The sequence below is a fragment of the Netta rufina genome (assembly GCF_964035555.1).
Source record: "Netta rufina genome assembly, chromosome: 18".
NCBI classification, from domain to species: Eukaryota; Metazoa; Chordata; class Aves; order Anseriformes; family Anatidae; genus Netta; species Netta rufina.
This window is the reverse complement of record NC_140142.1, coordinates 12,389,065-12,406,626: the sequence shown is the minus strand read 5'-3', so window position 1 is coordinate 12,406,626 and position 17,562 is coordinate 12,389,065. Positions and strand designations below refer to the sequence as shown.

The window sequence follows — 17,562 nt, the reverse complement described above, 5'->3', positions numbered from 1 at the left end:
ACTGGGAAAACCACCGTGCTCATCAGTACCAGTGTCATCACCCTGGGGTCTGTATGTATGCAAATAGCTCATAATAAAGCTTGCTTAATTTATACAATATATATATATAAATGTAATTATATATATACATATAGTCTGCTCTTTGCTAAACTGAACCAATCTGCTTCAGCCTCTGGAATCTAACTACAACAGAGCCTGATAGTTCCCATACAGGAAGAGGCCTTGGGTGTGGGTTTTCAGGTCCCTTCTGCCCGATTATACGGTGGGACAGCAACAGGCACACCACTTGGTCACATCTCCCTGAGAAGCTGGAAGGCCAGCAGCAGGTATGTGGATTGGAAGATGCTGGTAAGGTTTCATCTGTCTGATCAGCTCACAGTGTACCAGAAGGCTGATGGGTTAGGACACCTGCTTGAAGGGTGATCTGGGGGCAGGGATAGGACAGTGCAGGACAGCCTGCAGTGGAGAAGACCGAGAGCACTGGCAAGGCTGCAAGGCCCCAACAGAGCCAAAGTCTTTGTCCCCTTGGCTATGGCAGTTGTCTCTGCTACTGAGGCTCATGAGGAGACATGCTGTGCTCATGGCAATGGGGCCTTGTTGCCTCCTTGCAACCCAGTGGAGAGTCCAGCAGGTGTCATAGCGTTGTCCTTCACACAACATCACACACCCCACATCCCACTGCCCCAGAAAGAGCCCTGAGCTATGGGTGAGGGACAGGACCTCCCTGCCCAGGGGCTGGGGGCCAGGGCTTGGCCTTTCTGCTTCACCAAACAAACCAAGGCCTTTACTCAGCATCAGAGTCTCCTGCCCGGTGCCTTTGTCTACCTGCAATCATGGCCTCCAGTTGTGTGCTCTAACAAGTCCATGGGGAGGCTTTGTCAGTAATGACCCTCACTGGGGCCCATTAATGCTCCTAGACACTTCAAAGTTTCCTTCTGACTTTTACTTCTCCTGCAGTTACATCATTCTCCTCTCACTACCTGAAGTTCATGGAAACAGCACCAAATGCACCATGGGGCTCATTACAATTCAGCCATTTTCATCGAGTCTTCCAGACTTGTACAGTTAATTAGTGAGGTTTCAAGAATGCAGTTTAAAGAGAAAGTTTTCAATGACCAGATTTCTAAGTGCATTTTCCTTATTTAAGATTATTTTCCATTAGTTTAGAGTTTTCAGAAGAACCGATAGCATCATTCTTTAGTTGTAATGGATCCAATCTGCTTCCTAAGGACGTCTGGAGAGGTGGAAAACAGTTCCTTGATGTTCTAGACAGTGTGGTCAGCCTTGTTGCTCACTTCCCCATCCCCACCACTTCTCTCATCAGCCACCTGAGACTTGCATCACTTTTCCTTACACCAGACTTCTACACTGTATTCTGCAGGTTGTTGTTACAGCTCCTTTGCACCCATTCCCACCTCTGTTCCTCAGACAACTGGCTGCACACTGGCACAGTTTTTGTTGTTGGTTTTGTTGTTAACATCTAACACCAACCAAGCTAACAAACAAACCCTACAGTCCTCAACAGTGAGCCAAATCCAAGTTGCCTCCAATGAGGTGTACCTTCCAAGGGTTGGCTATACAAGAAAAGATTGACTTAGGTTAGAAATGACGAATAGAAGTGCAATTACACAGTTGGGCCTCACAAGGACAGAGTAGAGGTAGACAATCACCTCCCTCCACCTGCTGGCTGCTCATCTCTTGATACAGCCCAGGACACAGTTGGACTTCTGGCCCACAAGCACACACTGCCAACTCACATCAAGCTTTTCATCTAACAGAACCCCCAACTCCTTCTCTGCAGGGCTGCTCTCAATGAGTTCTTCTCCCAGCCTGTACTCATGCCCAGGATTGCCTCGGCCCAGGTGCAGCACCTTGCACTTAGATGTGTTGAACCTCATTAGGTTCACATGGGCCCACTTCTCAAGTGTGTCCAAGTCCCTTTGGATGTCATCCCTTCCTTCTGTCATATCAACAGCACCACTCAGTTTGATGTCATCTGCAAATTTGCTGAGGGTGCACTCGATCCCACTGTCTATGTCATTAATAAAGATACTGAACAGTACTGGTCCCAGGACAGACCCCTGAGGCACACCACTCATCACCAGCCTCCACTCAGACATAGAGCCATTGATCACCACTCTCTGGGTGCGAGTTTAAGCCAATTCCTTATCCACTGAACAGTGCACCCATCAAATCCATACCTCTCCTATTTGGAGAGCAGGATGTCATGTGCGATCACGTTAAAGGCCTTGCAGAAGTCCGGGAAGATGACATCGATCGATCTTCCTTTGTCAACTGATGCAATCACTCCATAGTAGAAAGCCACCAGATTGGTCAAGCATGATTTACCCTTGATGAAAATGTGCTGGCTCTCTTGGATCACCTCTTTGTCTTGCATGTACCTTGACATTGCTTCAAGGAGGATCTTTTCCATGGCCTGTCACTCTCTCCTGCATGTTACAGGAAACCAGAGTGAAAATGTTCCATGGAATGCTTCAGATGGCTAAAGTTGTTCCAATCATAACTGTATTATTTGCCTTTCTTGGTGGGAATATTCACATCTTTCTGTATGCATAGAAATATATATTTGTATAGCTACATCTGTAACTACAGATATATGTGCAAGTAAATGGAAATGTATATACAGAGTTACTGCATACATATAGATAACTGGGAGACTCACAGGCAAGTGGCTGGGATTCTAGGATTTTACATTACCTGAACTATCAGGAAACCAACCCAGCAGTGCTGGGAGCTGGGGAGAGGAGACACGTGGAGAAAGGTCCCAGTGACACGGCTGAGAGGTGGGTTGTGATGCAATTCCTACTGCAGTGACCTGACTGCCGGGTGGCAGGCAGGCAGACACAGCGATGTCATCGAGTGCATCACAAACCCCATGGGACACAGGGGGCAGCTCTGACAGGGGACAACTCTGTCCACCATGGCTGGGCTCCTGCTGCTGAGGTCACCTTCTCACAACACTGCGATGGGCCAGGAGAAGGCAGGCCTCAGGAGGCCATCAAGAGCAGCAGCTGTGGAAGTTGCAGGCAGATGCCTGGGCCCTGGGGAGGGCTGCCCTGCAGTGACACCACCTGGACATGGGGTGGGAGCCTGTGGGAAAAGGCACAAGAAAGTGCTGGGTGTGACAAAGCACAGCACGAGAAAGGAGCAGAATACAGGCAGGGCTGTGAGGGACAGCAGCATCTCATGTGCCTTTGGTGGGCAGAGATGTGAGCGATGGGCAAATGGCACAGAGAGATGGAGGGGAGCAGTGGGGACCAGAGGTCTGGTCCTTGCTCTAGAGACTCCAGATGCCTTGTACCTGATCGCATCTCTCTGTCCTGCCTTCTTCCAGTTGCAGTTGGTCTGGGAGCGCTCTGCCGTACCCGCCTGCGTGTGCATATCCATGTGTGTTTACAAGATTGTGTCTTTGTGTACACATGGCTGAATATTCTTGCAGACACCAACTCTCGGTGAGCTTTGCCTTTCCTAAAAGCGTATGTCCGTCAAAAGTTAAGATATCTAAGTTTCTTTTTTGGAGCCTGTCCTTGCTGTCACACCCTGGCAGATCCTTCATGGCCCCTCTCAGTGTCCTGTTCCTGCATCGTCCCAGCCCCACTGCCCCACTCCTGGACCCACAGCCGTGCTGCTAAGACACTGCACATGGCAGTGCACATTCAGGGTTGGGTCAAGCTCCTGCTATTATAATCCCAATGGCACACTTGGGGTCCCCCCCTGCCATGGCCCTCCTGCCTTTGCAGCCTCCTTAGCCCCCAGCCCCCGGTTTGTACCCTGACCCAGCCCCAGTCCCATGGGGGCTTCTGCAGACAGCCCTGCTCCAGGTCTTCAGGGCTCTGGGCCAGGACAGAGGCCAGCAGGGTTGGCTGTTCCCCTGACACAGGCCCTGAGCCTGGCACAAGCATGGAGATGGCCTGGTAGCCAAATGCACCCCTAAACCTGGGGGGAGCGGCAGTGCTGGACATGGCTGATGAGAGAGTCTGTATGTGATGAAAGCCCTGGGCCACCTTCCTGCTCTGTCTGTGCCAGCAGGGCACAGCCTGGCCTCCTCCCTCCTGCACTGGCCTGTCTTCCATCCTTGCCACACAACCTGAAGCCAGCAGTGCGTATCCTTCCCTTGCATGGCCACACATCTCAGCTCAACACAGATGTTTCTCTCTGTTGGGCAGCTTTCAGCCTGGCCCAGGTAGTCCCCAGCTCTCCCACCTCCCTGTCCTCTGCCCAGACCAGCCCAGCAGCCTAGGCTGGGCTGGCCCCAAGACAATGCCCACCACAGGCTGCTGCAGGGCTCTGGGCACTGCCACCACAGCCCCAGTTCCCATTCACTCCTGATCTGCTGAGATTGGGTCTCAGACCAAGATTTATCTGGTTTAAATACACAGAGAGCCTGGCTCCTTGTTTCTGTTAACCCTCAGGCTCAAACTATATTTTGGTACTCAAGTACAAAGGGTTGAATAAGGGCATTTCCTTGTGGAAAACATAATCACAAGGGAAAATGAAACTAAGCAAAACTAATGAAACCAAATCTCTTCCCCTCTAGAATTAAAGGCAGCTTTGGCCTGTGATGTCATAAACTAAAATTAATCTGCAGAAAAAGCAGTTTAGAGCTGGTGAAAGGTCCAGTCAACTTCCTCTGAACATCTGGAAACGTCTCCATGAAATCACTTTCTTGATGGACTTCTTGAGCTCCTGGTTCCTCATGCTGTAGATGAGGGGGTTCAATACTGGAGGCAGCACCGAGTACAGAACTGCCACCACCAGGTTTAGGGATGGGGAGGAGAAGAAGGAAGGGTTCAGGTAGGTAAACATGCTAATGCTGACAAACAGAGAGACCACTGCCAGGTGAGGGAGACACGTGGAGAAGGCTCTGTGCTGTCCCTGCTCAGAGGACATCCTCAGCACAGTTCTGAAGATCTGCACATACGAAAAAAGAATGAACACAAAACATACAATTCCCAAAAAGGAGCTAAATATGACAAGTCCAACTGCCCTAAGGTAGGAATTGGAGCAGGAGAGCTTAGAAATCTGAGGTATTTCACAGAAGAATTGGTCCACAGCGTTGCCTCTGCAGAATGTCAGAGAAAAAGTATTGGCAGTGTGCAGCAGAGCATGGAGAATCCCACTGCCCCAGGCAGCTGCTGTCATCTGGGCACAAACTCTGCTGTCCAGGAGGCTCCCATAGTGCAGGAGCTTGCAGATGGCAACGTAGCGGTCATAGGACATGACAGTGAGAAGAGAATACTCTGCTGATACCAAAAAAACAAACAGAAAGACCTGTACAACACACCCTGCATAGGAAATGGCCCTGGTGTCCCAGAGGGAATTGGCCATGGCTTTGGGGACAGTGGTGGAGATGCAGCCTAGGTCAAGGAGGGCGAGGTTGAAGAGGAAGAAGTACATGGGGGTGTGGAGGCGGTGGTCGCAGGCTACAGCGGTGAGGATGAGGCCGTTGTCCAGGGGGGCAGCCAGGTAGATGCCCAGGAAGAGCGTGGAATGCAGGAGCTGCAGCTCCCTCGTGTCTGCGAATGGCAGGAGGAGGAACTTGGTGATGGAGCTGGTGTTGGACATCTGATCCTCCTGGACAAACGGGTATACCCAAGAAAGAAAAGACAGTGATAATTAGGAGAGACATGTCTGAGAAAAACTGCTCCACTTCTCATTGAAACGCCCCCAGTGACTTTTCCCTTTCTGAGACCTTTCTGCTGCTCTCTTGCTTGAGTTCTGGTTAGTGCTAGCTGAGGGTGCCACTGGGACCAAAGTTTTCTGCTGTGGGCTCTTCAAGAACCTGCCCTATAGCTCAAGGTAAATAAGAACCAGGAATGATCTCTGATTAAATCTGCCTCTGATGTATGTGAACTTAACAGCATTACCACTCTCAACACTCCTGAGTGCAAAAAAGAATTTGTGGTTTATTTTGTTCCCGCTGCCTGTGTCACACTCAGGAGCATTTTTAGATGGTAGAAACCCCTGGCATTTGTAATGTATTCCAGGTGAGACCTTGTGAACCCTGAGAGGCAAAGTGACTGTCCTTAGTGAGGTGAGGACAGCCAGCCTCTCCATCTGTCCTGGTCTCAGTCAGTATCATCTACCTCTCAATACAGTTCCCAAATTGAGCTGCCCAATTATTGTGGCCTCAGGAACTCTGTTGACAGAGATTCATCATGACTCATGCCCTGAATCCTGTGGGCTTAGGGGGAAGCAGGGAGGTGGCAGACTATGCTGTTAGCACTGTCCTGCTGTTCCCTGCCCATGGCTCTGCTGCCTGAAGCTGTCCCCGCCTGCAGCTGGATTTCTGTCCCCACGCCTCCTGCCTGCAGCTCACGGCCCTCATCCCAGCCGCTGGGTGCTCAGCTCTGCCCTGCAGACACCTCCTGGCAGCAGGGCTCTGCCCAGGGGCAGCTCGCTGGGGACATATCCTAGAAACCAGGTCACACAGACCCTGCTGACACTGCACGAGTGGCGGTGGAGCTTTCTAGGGGCTGAGGGGCAGGAAGGGGACTTGATGGGTGTCTTTCTAACCCTCAGTGGTACGGCTTAGAAGCGTCAGCCTCATCTTGGAAATAATGCTATCTCTTTTTATTCCCACCGAGCCAAAGAACACAAAACTGAAAGCTCAGGAGGCTCAGAAAAGCTGAGACTGAAGCTGAAATCCCTTGCCTTGACCCAGCTTTTGCAAAGTCCCTTGGATACATCCTGGTTGTGCTGTAGATCCGTGAGCAGGCTGCCCAGGCAGCTGCCTCCCACCAGCAGCAGGACCCTGCCCTGCCGGGGGGGCTTCTTCCACCAGCAGCTTCTCCCCGCAGCGCCCTGGGCAGCTCCCCGAGCAGGCTGAGTGCTGAGCCTGGCAGGCGACAGAGGCCCTGGCCCGGCACACAGCCCCTGGGGCACAGCAGGGACCCTGCTCTGCACCACAGCCCTGGACACCCCTGCCTTCGCCCCCGGCTTCTCCTACGTCCAGGAACTGTGGCTGCATTGCCCTCCAGCCAGACACTTACTGTGGTCAGGGCTGGGAAGTCTTCTGCAGCAGGGAGCTCTGGGCATGCTGCCACTTCTGCCTGCCTTTAAGCACTGTGTCCCTGCAGGCAGTGCCCCCAGGCCTGCTGCGCTGTGCACAGGAGCTGCTCCTGGGCAGAGCTGTCTCTCTGCAGCGCTGCCCACTTCCCAGGAGCTCCCCTTGGGCCCAGGAGCCTGGCCCAACTCAGCAGCAGAGGCCCAGCCCAAGGCCTCCCTTGCTCTGCCCCCCACCAGGCTCCCTGCACATGGCCTTGGGGCTGCAGGGGAACCTGCTGGGAAATAGTCTGAAGCTTCCCTGGGGCTCCAGCCCTCACCTGGCACACACACTTCTTCACACCAGGGTCATTTCTCCTTACAGAAAACCAATTAAGTGTAACAATCAGATCTTCTTGTCCCAGTATCAGTTTGGACATGAAATCATGGTCAGGGACTGATCTCCTTCATCCCCACTTAAGGAAGGAATTCAGCAGAGTCAGTCAAGGCATCTCATGCTGATTGTTATTCCTGGGGCTGGAAAGGGATCTCAGCTCCCTCCCATATCTGCCACAGACCCACAGGAGCTGGGATTCCTCAGGCCTCAGTTCAGGTGTCCACAACATAGGCACTCTAATGTGAATTACTGAGCCACAGTAGCTCCTTAGTGGAGATGGAGGACAGGCAGGAGCTGTTCAGATGGAAATACCTGGTGAAATTTGAGGTTGATCCTCTGGTCTGATGGGGCATTCCTCAGGCCAACTGAAATGGCAGCAGATGCCACATGTAGGACAACTGAACCTGTTCCTACTCCTTATATGCAGGGCAGCCTGCAGAGGCTGTCAGCAGAGCAAAAGGAGTCATGTGTCACAGGGAGAGCTAAACCTATTCTGTTCTCTTTTAAATGTTCTCTTTTTTCCTTCCTCTTCTACACGACCCTTGGCTGTAATGGCTGTTGTGTCTCGGACATCTCCACATGGCCTCAGCTCTCACCAGCAAGGTCTCCCTGCCCTTTGTGCCTTGAGGCAGGACTCTGCAGGGGTACAACAGGTGGTGGGTGGGGATAAAATCAGTGGTTACTTTGCAACCTTAACAGTCCATGGGACTTAAGGGCATGCCTTCAAGCGTACAGGGAGAGTGTTCTGGACTGAAGGTACTGGCTCCTTATGATCCCAGGAAGGGATCAGACAACAGCATTCAGGTGCTGTAAGAGATCATTTAACTACTGTTATAAATGGCTCAGTCTTCAAAATAGGATTAAATAAAAAATAGGATTTATTAAAAGAATAGAGGTAAGCAAACAGTGCTGGGTGCATCGGGAGTCTCCACTCCACCAGGACGCACCCAGCCACATCAAGTAGCTGATTTTTATGCTCCTAGGCTAATACATATTCATTACTACTTCTAAAAAAATCCAGGTTATTATAATTAGCTTCCGGGATCCAGTCCCTCCTACTGGAGCATGCGCATCAGTCTCCGGTGGTCCCTCTGGGGGTCTCTAGGGGTCTTTCATGCTGAAGGCTCGTAGTCTTCCTCTCCAAGTTTTTTTCTTGTCCTTCCCCTTTGTACTCCTTGGCAGTGTGTCAAGTTTACACAGCATCCCCTGCAGGTCTTGTCTCCTAGCCATCCTTCAGCTCCTTTTTTTTTCTTCTTGATCTCTTGGCCACCTGGCTAGATATCAGAGGCTTGCATAGTATCCCATAACAGTCACTAGTTGTTATCAGTTGTTCTGAAACCCCCAGACATCAAAGACTTCATACAAACACAAATAGCTTTCTTATTGACACTTCACGAGTAATTAAAACATTCCTCACCAGCCATTCACAGGGACAGTCACACCTATAGCAGTGTTAAGTCAATCTCAAAGAAGACCAAAAAAAGGGCTGTAACTGTTAGAAGTAGGAGTTCGGAATAACAAAGGTAAACAGGTTCATAGATTTGAGGAGTACTTTCTGAAGACTTGATAAATTGACTAGAATGAGGGGGAGACTGGGACACACTGCATCTGTGGTTCAAGAATTAAATTGCCAGTGCAGGACCCAGAGGCAGACAGGACTGTTCTTTACGGACATGAATTGTTAAAACATTCCTAACATTAGTTTACCGTGTAACACTGCCTTATGTTGTGATAAAATTACTGGCCATGAGACAAATCTGGTAGTTGTACTCAGCATTGCTGTCACTTCCATACCTGAGGACCCTTCTCTTGGAAACTTTTCATAGTGGCAGGGAGTGTGGGAGAATATGGGCAGGTTCCTAGAACAGTGAGCACCTGAACAGTAAGGTCCCTGCTCAACATCTCAGGTGATACCCACCCCCTACCGGCCCCGCCTTCCCAGGTACCCTTACACAACAGGTTTGATGCCCTGGAGCTTGAGAGACCAGTAGCTGAGGAAGAGGTAGAAAGTCTACCCAGGAGGATGCCTAGGGCGAGGAAGTCAACCCAATGCCTCAGGACTGCCTCCACCAAGACAGAAAGAAGGGTGATTGTGGTGGGAGACTCCCTTCTCAGGGGAGCAGAGGGCCCTATTTGTCAGCCTGACCCTACCCACAGGGAAGTCTGCTCCCTCCCTGGGGCCAGGGTCAGGGACATTGCCAGAAAGCTTCTCAACCTGGTTTTCCCCTCTGACTATTATCCTCTTTTGATAGTCCAGGCTGGCAGTGATGACATTAAAGAGAGAAGCCTGAAGACTATCAAACGGGACTTTAGGGGACTGGGATGGTTAGTGGATGGAGCGGGAGTACAGGTGGTGTTTTCGTCTATCCCTACGGTGGCAGGGAGGGGTACAGACAGGACATGGAAAGCCCACCTGGTAAACACGTGGCTCAGAGGCTGGTGCCAACGCAGAAATTTTGTGTTTTTGACAATGGGGAACTTTACTCAGCACCCGGCCTGATGGCTGCAGATGGGTCCCTATCTCTAAGGGGAAAATGGATCCTAGGCCAGGAGCTGGCGGGGCTCATTGAGAGGGCTTTAGACTAGGTAAGAAGGGGGACGGGGCTGAAACAAGGCTTGATGGAGCTGTGCCAGGGGTAGCAATGGCAAGGCTGGGAGAGAAGGCAATGGCCCAACTGAAGTGCATCTACACTAATGCACTTAGCATGGCTAACAAACAGGAGCTGGAAGCCATCATGTGGCAGGCAGGCTATGACTTGGTTGCCATCACGGAAATGTGGTGGGACCACTCTCATGACTAGAGTGCTGCAATGTCTGGCTACAGGCTCTTCAGACGGGACAGGCAGCACAGAAGGGGTGGTGGTGTGGCTCAGGGGGTGTTTTGATGTTGTAGAACCAGGATGAGGAGACTGATGAGGAATTCTATAGGCAGCTGACAGAAGTTGCGAAATCGTCAGTGCTTTTTCTTGTGGGGGACTTCAACTTCCCAGATATATCCTGGAAACACAACACAGCCCAGAGAAAGCAGTCTAGGAGGTTCCTGGAGAGCGTGGAAGATAGCTTCCTGATGCAGCTGGTTAGTGAGCATACCAGGGAAGGTGCCCCACTAGACCTTCTGTTCACAAACAGAGAAGGACTGGTGGGAGATGTGGTGGTTGTAAACTGTCTTGGGCAGAGTGACCATGAAATGGTAGAGTTCTCCATTCTTGGAGAAGCCAGGAAGGGGACCAGTAAAACTGCTGTATTGGACTTCTGTAGGGCTGACTTTGAGCTGTTCAGGACACTGGTTGGCAGAGTCCCTTGGGAGGTGGTTCTGAAAGGAAGAGGAGTCCAGGAAGGCTGGACACTCTTCAAGAAGGAAATCTTAATGGCCCAGGTGCGCTCTGTCCCCTCGTGCCCAAAGACGAGCTGGAGGGGAAGAAGACCGGCCTGGCTGAACAGAAAGTTACAGCTTGAGCTTTGGAGAAAAAAAGAGGGTTTTTAATCTTTGGAAAAGAGGGCAGGCCACTTGGGAGGAATATAAGGATGGCAGAAGAGCTGGCCAAGCTGCTTTCTATCATTTATCAACAGTCCTGGCTATCAGGGGAGGTCCCAGTAGACTGGAGGCTAGCAAACGTGACGCCCATTTACACAAAGGGCTGGAGGGTAGACACGGGGAACTACAGGCCTTTCAGTTTGACCTCAGTGCCAGGGAAGCTTATGGAGCAGATTATCTTGAGAGTCATCACACAGCACTTGCAGGGCAAGCAGGCGATCAGGCCCAGTCAGCATGGGTTTATGAAAGACAGGTCCTGCTTGATGAACCTGATCTCCTTCTATGACAAAGAGAAGCACTTGGTGGATGAGGGAAAGGCTGTGGATGTGGTCTACCTTGACTTCAGCAAGGCTTTTGACACCATTTTCCACAGCATTCTCCTCAGGAAACTGACTACTCAGGGCTTGTACTGATGTACGCTTTGTTGGGTTAAAAACTGGCTGGATAGCCGGGCCCAAAGGGTCGTGGTGAATGGAGTCAAATCCAGTTGGAGGCTGGTCACTAGCGGCATTCTCGAGAGCTCGGTACTGGGGCCAGTCCTCTTTAATATCTTTATTTATGATCTGGAGTGCACCCTCAGTAAGGTTGCAGATGATGCCAAGTTAGGTACGTGTGTCAATCTGATCAAGGGTAGGAAGGCTCTGCAGGAGGATCTGGATAGGCTGGACCAATGGGCTGAGGTCAACTGTATGAAGTTCAACAAGGCCAAGTGCCGGATCCTGCACCTGGGGCACAACAACCCCAAGCAGAGCAACAGGCTGGGAGATGAGTTGTTGGAAAGCTGCCTGGCGGACAAGAACCTGGGAGTGATTGTTGACAGTTGGCTGAATATGAGCCAGCAGTGTGCTCAAGTGGCCAAGAAGGCCAACAGCATCCTGGCTTGTATAAGAAGCCGTGTGGCCAGCAGGGCTAGGGAAGCGATTGTCCCCCTGTACTCGGCTCTGATGAGGCCGCACCTCAAGTACTGTGTTCAATTTTGGGCCCCTTGCTACAAGAAGGACATCGAGGTGCTCAAGCAAGTCCAGAGAAGGGCGACAAAGCTGGTGAGGGGCCTGAAGAACAAGTCTTACGAGGAGAGGCTGAGGGACCTGGGCTTGTTCAGCCTGGAGAAAAGGAGGCTCAGGGGTGACCTTATTGCTCTCTACAGGTACCTTAAAGGAGGCTGTAGCGAGGTGGGGGTTGGTCTGTTCTCCCACGTGCCTGGTGACAGGACAAGGGGGAATGGGCTAAAGTTGCACCAGGGGAGTTTTAGGTTGGATGTTAGGAAGATCTTCTTTACCGAAAGGGTTGTTAGGCATTTGAATGTGCTGCCCAGGGAAGTGGTGGAGTCACCATCCCTGGAGGTCTTTAAAAGACGTTTAGATGTAGGGCTTAGGGATTTGGTTTAGTGGAGGACTTGTTAATGTTAGGTCTCAGGTTGGACTTAATGATCTTGAGGTCTCTTCCAACCTAGAAATTCTGTGATTCTGTGATTCTGTGATTCAGACAGAAGTATGCAGCTGGATGTTACAGCTCCTTTGCACCAGCTCCTATCTGCTTTCGTTAGAAACCTGTCTGCACTCAGGTGCAGAAGGGTTTTTCCTATTTCCATCCAAAGAACATGAAATCATGCATCAATTTTCCAAAAAACAGAGCAAGCTCCTCATTGTGTATGCCTCCTGTGAAGTTTACCTTCCCAAAAGGATGACTGCACAAGACCTATTTTATACTGATAGATAGGAAATCATAAATAGTAGTGTTAGTATTAACCCATATCATATAAATTCGATGATAAATAACAGGTTTCTTGCTAAGGAAACTATTAGACAGACTGCTGATAGATGGGCAAGCTGGGCTGCTTCTACCTGAAGTTCAAAGCAGCAACTGGGTTGGTGAAAGCGGTCTGAATGATTAAAGAGTAAGGGGAGGGCAAACCAGGAGAACTATAGGAAGTGCATAGGTCCAGACAGGCAGCTGGAATGGGGACTTTCAGCAGGGTCTCTTTAATCAAGATGTGGATATACCTGGAAGATGAGGGAGCACATCATGATAGACAAAGTGATGACAAGGCAAGTACAGGTGAACTTCGGAATTTGTTCTCCTCCGATGAACATACATCCTGAAAATTCAAATTTCTTCATGATAGAAATTACACTTTGCATGTGTAGTGGGTTTATGTGGCAAGGTTTTGGTAGAAGGGGGCCACAGAGGTGTCTTCTGTGAGAAGAATCTAGAAGCTGTCCCATGTTTGGTAGGGCCCCACTGCTAACCAGAGCTGAGCCAATAAGTGATGTTGTTTTGCACCTCTGTGAGAACATATATAAGTCAGGGGAAAAAAAACTGCTGCGCCACACAGCAGCTGGGAGAGAGAGAGGAGTGAGGAACAGCCTTGCAGGTGCCAAGGTTGGTGAAGAAGGAGGGGGAGAGGTGCTCCAGGAGCTGGAGCAGAAGTCCCCTGTGACCTGTGGTGAGGACCATGGTGAAGCAGGCTGTCCCCCTGCAGCACATGGAGTACCATGCTGGAGCAGGGTTCCACACTGCAGCCCATGGAGGAGACCACAGTGGATCAGGTTGACCTGCACTGACAGAGGCTGTGGCCTGTGGAAGACCCCTGCCGGAGAAGATTCCGGACCGGACGTGTAGCCCGTGGAGAGGAGACCATGCAAGAGTAGATGACCTGGCAGGAGCTGCTGCCCGTGGGGGAGCCAGGTTGGAGCAGTTTTCTCCTGAGGGATGGTCCCCCGTACCCATATCTGGAGCAGTTTTTGAAGAACTGCTGCCTGCGGGCAGCCCACAGCAGCAGATCAGTTCAGCAACGACTGCATCCCATGGGAGGGTCCCTGCAGCACAGGGATGAGAGTGACTGAGAAGGAGCGGTGGAGAAGAAGAGCTATAGACTGACCATAACCTCCGTTCCCCCATTCCCCTGCACCGCTCGGGGGGAGGAAGTGGAAGTGGGTGGATGGGGGGAAGGTGCTTCTGGTTTCTTTCCTTTGTCTCTTGCTTCTCTAGCTTGTTAGTAATAAGCAATAAATCTTACTATGCTGAGTCTGTTTTGCCCGTCATGATAATTACTGTGCTATGTCCCTGTCCATATCTCAACCCTTGAGCCCTTTTCATCGTATTTTGTCCCTGTTCCTCTTTGAGGAGGGGGAGTGAGAGAGTGGTTGTGGTGGAGCTCGGCCACCCACCTGAGTAAAACCACCACAGCGTGTAACATTTTATAGAAAGTATTGAAACATTTGAAGTAATGAGTAGTTGCTCTTTTATTTAAGTACTAAATAAATTACTGGGTATTCAGACAGAACTATGCTGTCAGACAATAAGCAAGCAGAACATGCAAGAGATCAGAGCCCTTTGGAGGATTCATATGGAACCAGGTGGAGATACCAGAGCACCTCCACTGCCAGCAGTGGTATTTATCCCAATAACTCTAGCCCAGCCCTACACATGAAATCCCTTCAAAGAGAACACCCTAGTTCAGTGGGTTCTTCGGATTCACCTAAAGTTGAAATGGCCACTGGAAAACCCAAGATACTCTCCCTTATTCCTAGTTGACAGTTGTACATCCATTTACAATCATGGGTCATCTGTGGCAAACTCAGGCTGAAAGACTCAAGAGCAGGACACTTCAAATGGCTGAGGCAGAACCTATCTGCGTATCCCAGTTTGGGAATCATCCCCTTCCATAAGGGACATGAAAATAAAAAATGTGAAATGACCCATCAGGTCAATGCACACAGTAAGGTAAACTCACAGGTATTATGCTGGAGTGGCAGAAGGCAAAAAGCATTGCATTGTGCCTCAAACTAATCAAGGAGACCTAATCCAGTTCATCTGTGAGATAAAGCAAACACTCTAAGAATTGTGAAGGATGTTCAGTTGCAGCCTAACATGAAGAGGGATGTAAATCATTGGTGAAGGAACTATCTTTTTGTGCCATAACCAATCTAGATTACACAAGCACCACAACACCTAAAGGTCATATGTCCCATGGCTTTCTCATCCCATGGGGCAGGGGAATGGAGCTGACATCCAAGGGACACATTTGGGTGTGAACAGTGGGGCCCAGCAGAGACAAGGAGTCAAGGCACTGCGGTGAGGGAGGCCAGGAGAAGCAGCCCAAGGGGTGGTGCTGCTTGTGAGGACACATTTGTGCCAGCAGCCTGAGTGGGCAGCAGCTGTGCGCAGGCAAGGGGAGGCCAGGAAGTGCATGCCAAGAGCGCTCCTGCCAGCAGAAACAAGGCCAGGGCCGAGGGCAAGGGGAGAGGCAGGCCTAGGGCAGGGGGCTGCAAGGGCCATGCTGAGCTCCCTGCCCCTGCAGCAGCCGCACTGGCCTTCAGCAGATGTGTTGGCTGGCATGCACTGAGAGGTCCTGGCGTGCATCAGAGAGCAGAAAGGAGGGTGCTGGAGAGGGCCAAGGTGAGGCAGTTGATAGAGCCCCATGCAGGGGCTGGCTGGGGGTCCCCTCTGCTGCAGCCACCACACGGAGCATGGCAGGAGGAGGGCAAGCAGGGCTCATGGCCACGGGGCAGAGCCTGGCCCCGGACTCTTCCTGATGTCCCTGCAGCTCCTGGCAGGCTGCAATGAGGTGCCCCTCAGCCTTCCCTCCTGTTCTCCCAGGGCACACGACTGCCTTATTCCCAGCTCACTGCCCACCACGAATGTCCAACATGGGTGCTTCCCAAGCTGGGCCTTGCCCAGGGTTAGTCCCCCGCAGGGGCAGAAAATGGCTCTTGTCCTGGTGGCTTTTCATGGCCTTCATCTCAGTACATGCTCGTCTCATCCTTTATCTCTTTTACTGAATGCAGAGGCCTAGGAGAACTTCTTGGTACAGACTACTGCAGAAAAACACATCAAGTTCCTCAACCACATCTCTGCTTTTCCTCCACATTGCAGCTGGCCTCTTCATCCCACAACCTCTGCTCTACCTGAAGAGAAATTCTGAGAAACAAGAGTCACAGAAAATGGTTACTTGGTTAATTTATTTGGTTAATTACAAAGAGCTTACCAGCATGTGTACATGAGGTCTCGGGGTTAAAAAAAAATAAACAAGCCAAATAAAAGTGAGATTAAGAAAAAATATTTTTATTGGAGTAATATTGCAAATAATGAAAAGCAACTTTAAAATAAGTGAACAAAGGCATTTCTGCCTTCCCGGGTATATGTGAGGAAGATGTACAGGTACCTCATTAATGGGGAAATACTGTATATTAGAATAACGCCCTCAGTACCTCCTTTAGCTCCTTGTTCCTCATGCTGTAGATAAGGGTTTTACTGCTGGAGGCAACACTGAGTACAGAACTGAAACTACCAGGCCCAGGGATGGGGAGGTGGTGGAGGAAGGCTTCAGGTAGGCAACCATGGTAGTGATACTATGCAGGGAGACCACGGCCAGGTGAGGGAGGCATGTGGAAAATATTTTGTGCTGGCTCTGCTCTTCAGCACTGCCCTGAAAATCTGCAGATAGGACAGCACAATGAAAGCAAAACAGCCAAATGTTAAACAGACACTAAACACAAGCACCCCAATTTCCCTGAGGTAGGGATCTGAGAAGGAGAGTTTGAGTTGAGCTTTGAGGAGAGCCTGAGGAGAGCTTTGACTTGAAGCACAGCACTTTGACACAAAACACAGCACAATTTACGCTTGCTGAGAGTGTACTCTATTCCATCTGCCAGGTCATTGACAAATAAGTTGAACAGGATTGGACCCAGTGCAGATCCCTGGGGGACACTGCTGGCTACAGGCCTCCAGCTAGACTCTGTTCCACTAAGCACAACCCTCTGAACTCTGCCATCCAGCTAGTTCACAGTCCACCTCACTGACCACTCATCCAACCCACACTTCCTGAGCTTGTCTGTGAGGGTGTTATGGGAGACAGTGTTGAAAACCTTGCTGAAGTCAAAGTAGACAACATCCACTGCTTTCCCCTCCCCCACTCAGCTAGTCATTCCATCATAGAAGGCTATCAAGTTGGTAAAGCATGGTTTCCCTTGGTGAACCTATGCTGACTACTCCTGATGACATTCTTCTCCTCCATGTACTTGGAGATGATCACCAGGATGAGCTGTTCCATTGCCTTTCCAGGGATGGAGGTGATGCTGACTGGCCTGTGTGGAAAAGGAATTCACAGGTGCCTTTGTACTGTTTCACATGTCCCTGAATCAGAGATAATGAGGAAACAAGCAGTAGAAACAAAAACTTGAGCAAGGTCGAGATAAAGTAAATTGGCTACAGTGTTAAAGATGAGCTTTGGGCAGTGGGTAATTGCTGGCTGGCTTGAGGTGTGTGTCTGAAGGTCTCTAACCAATTGTATGACAGATTTGGGTGCGTGGGCTAAGGAGAGTGTATATATTCATTATATATATATTATATATAATATATAATATATAATATTATATATATTATATATATTATATATATCATATATTATATAATATATTATATATACAATAATATATAATATATATATTATATAATATATATTATATATAATATATATTATATATATCATATATATCATATATATTATATATATTATATATATTCAGTGCTTGGGGCTACGGGGAAAGTATATATTGTAGTGAAAAAGGACAATAAATGTCTCCTGTTAAAGAGCCATCAGGAGTCTGTGTCTTTCATCCCT

The 17,562-nt window shown here is 49.9% G+C and overlaps 2 protein-coding genes across 2 annotated transcripts in view; one reads left to right on the top strand and one right to left on the bottom strand.

The window, feature by feature from the left end:
• LOC311216502 (olfactory receptor 14A16-like) overlaps positions 1-17,562 on the top strand; it is a gene marked incomplete at both ends in the record, with an annotated part of 307,014 nt that overhangs the window by 228,791 nt on the left and 60,661 nt on the right. The window lies entirely within an intron of this gene.
• LOC311216650 (olfactory receptor 14C36-like) lies at positions 4,642-16,992 on the bottom strand (the record flags this gene model as incomplete). Its single annotated transcript, XM_084298178.1, has 2 exons — positions 4,642-5,264; positions 16,929-16,992. 2 exons carry the CDS (start codon positions 16,990-16,992, stop codon positions 4,642-4,644), a joined length of 687 nt encoding a protein of 228 aa, XP_084154304.1.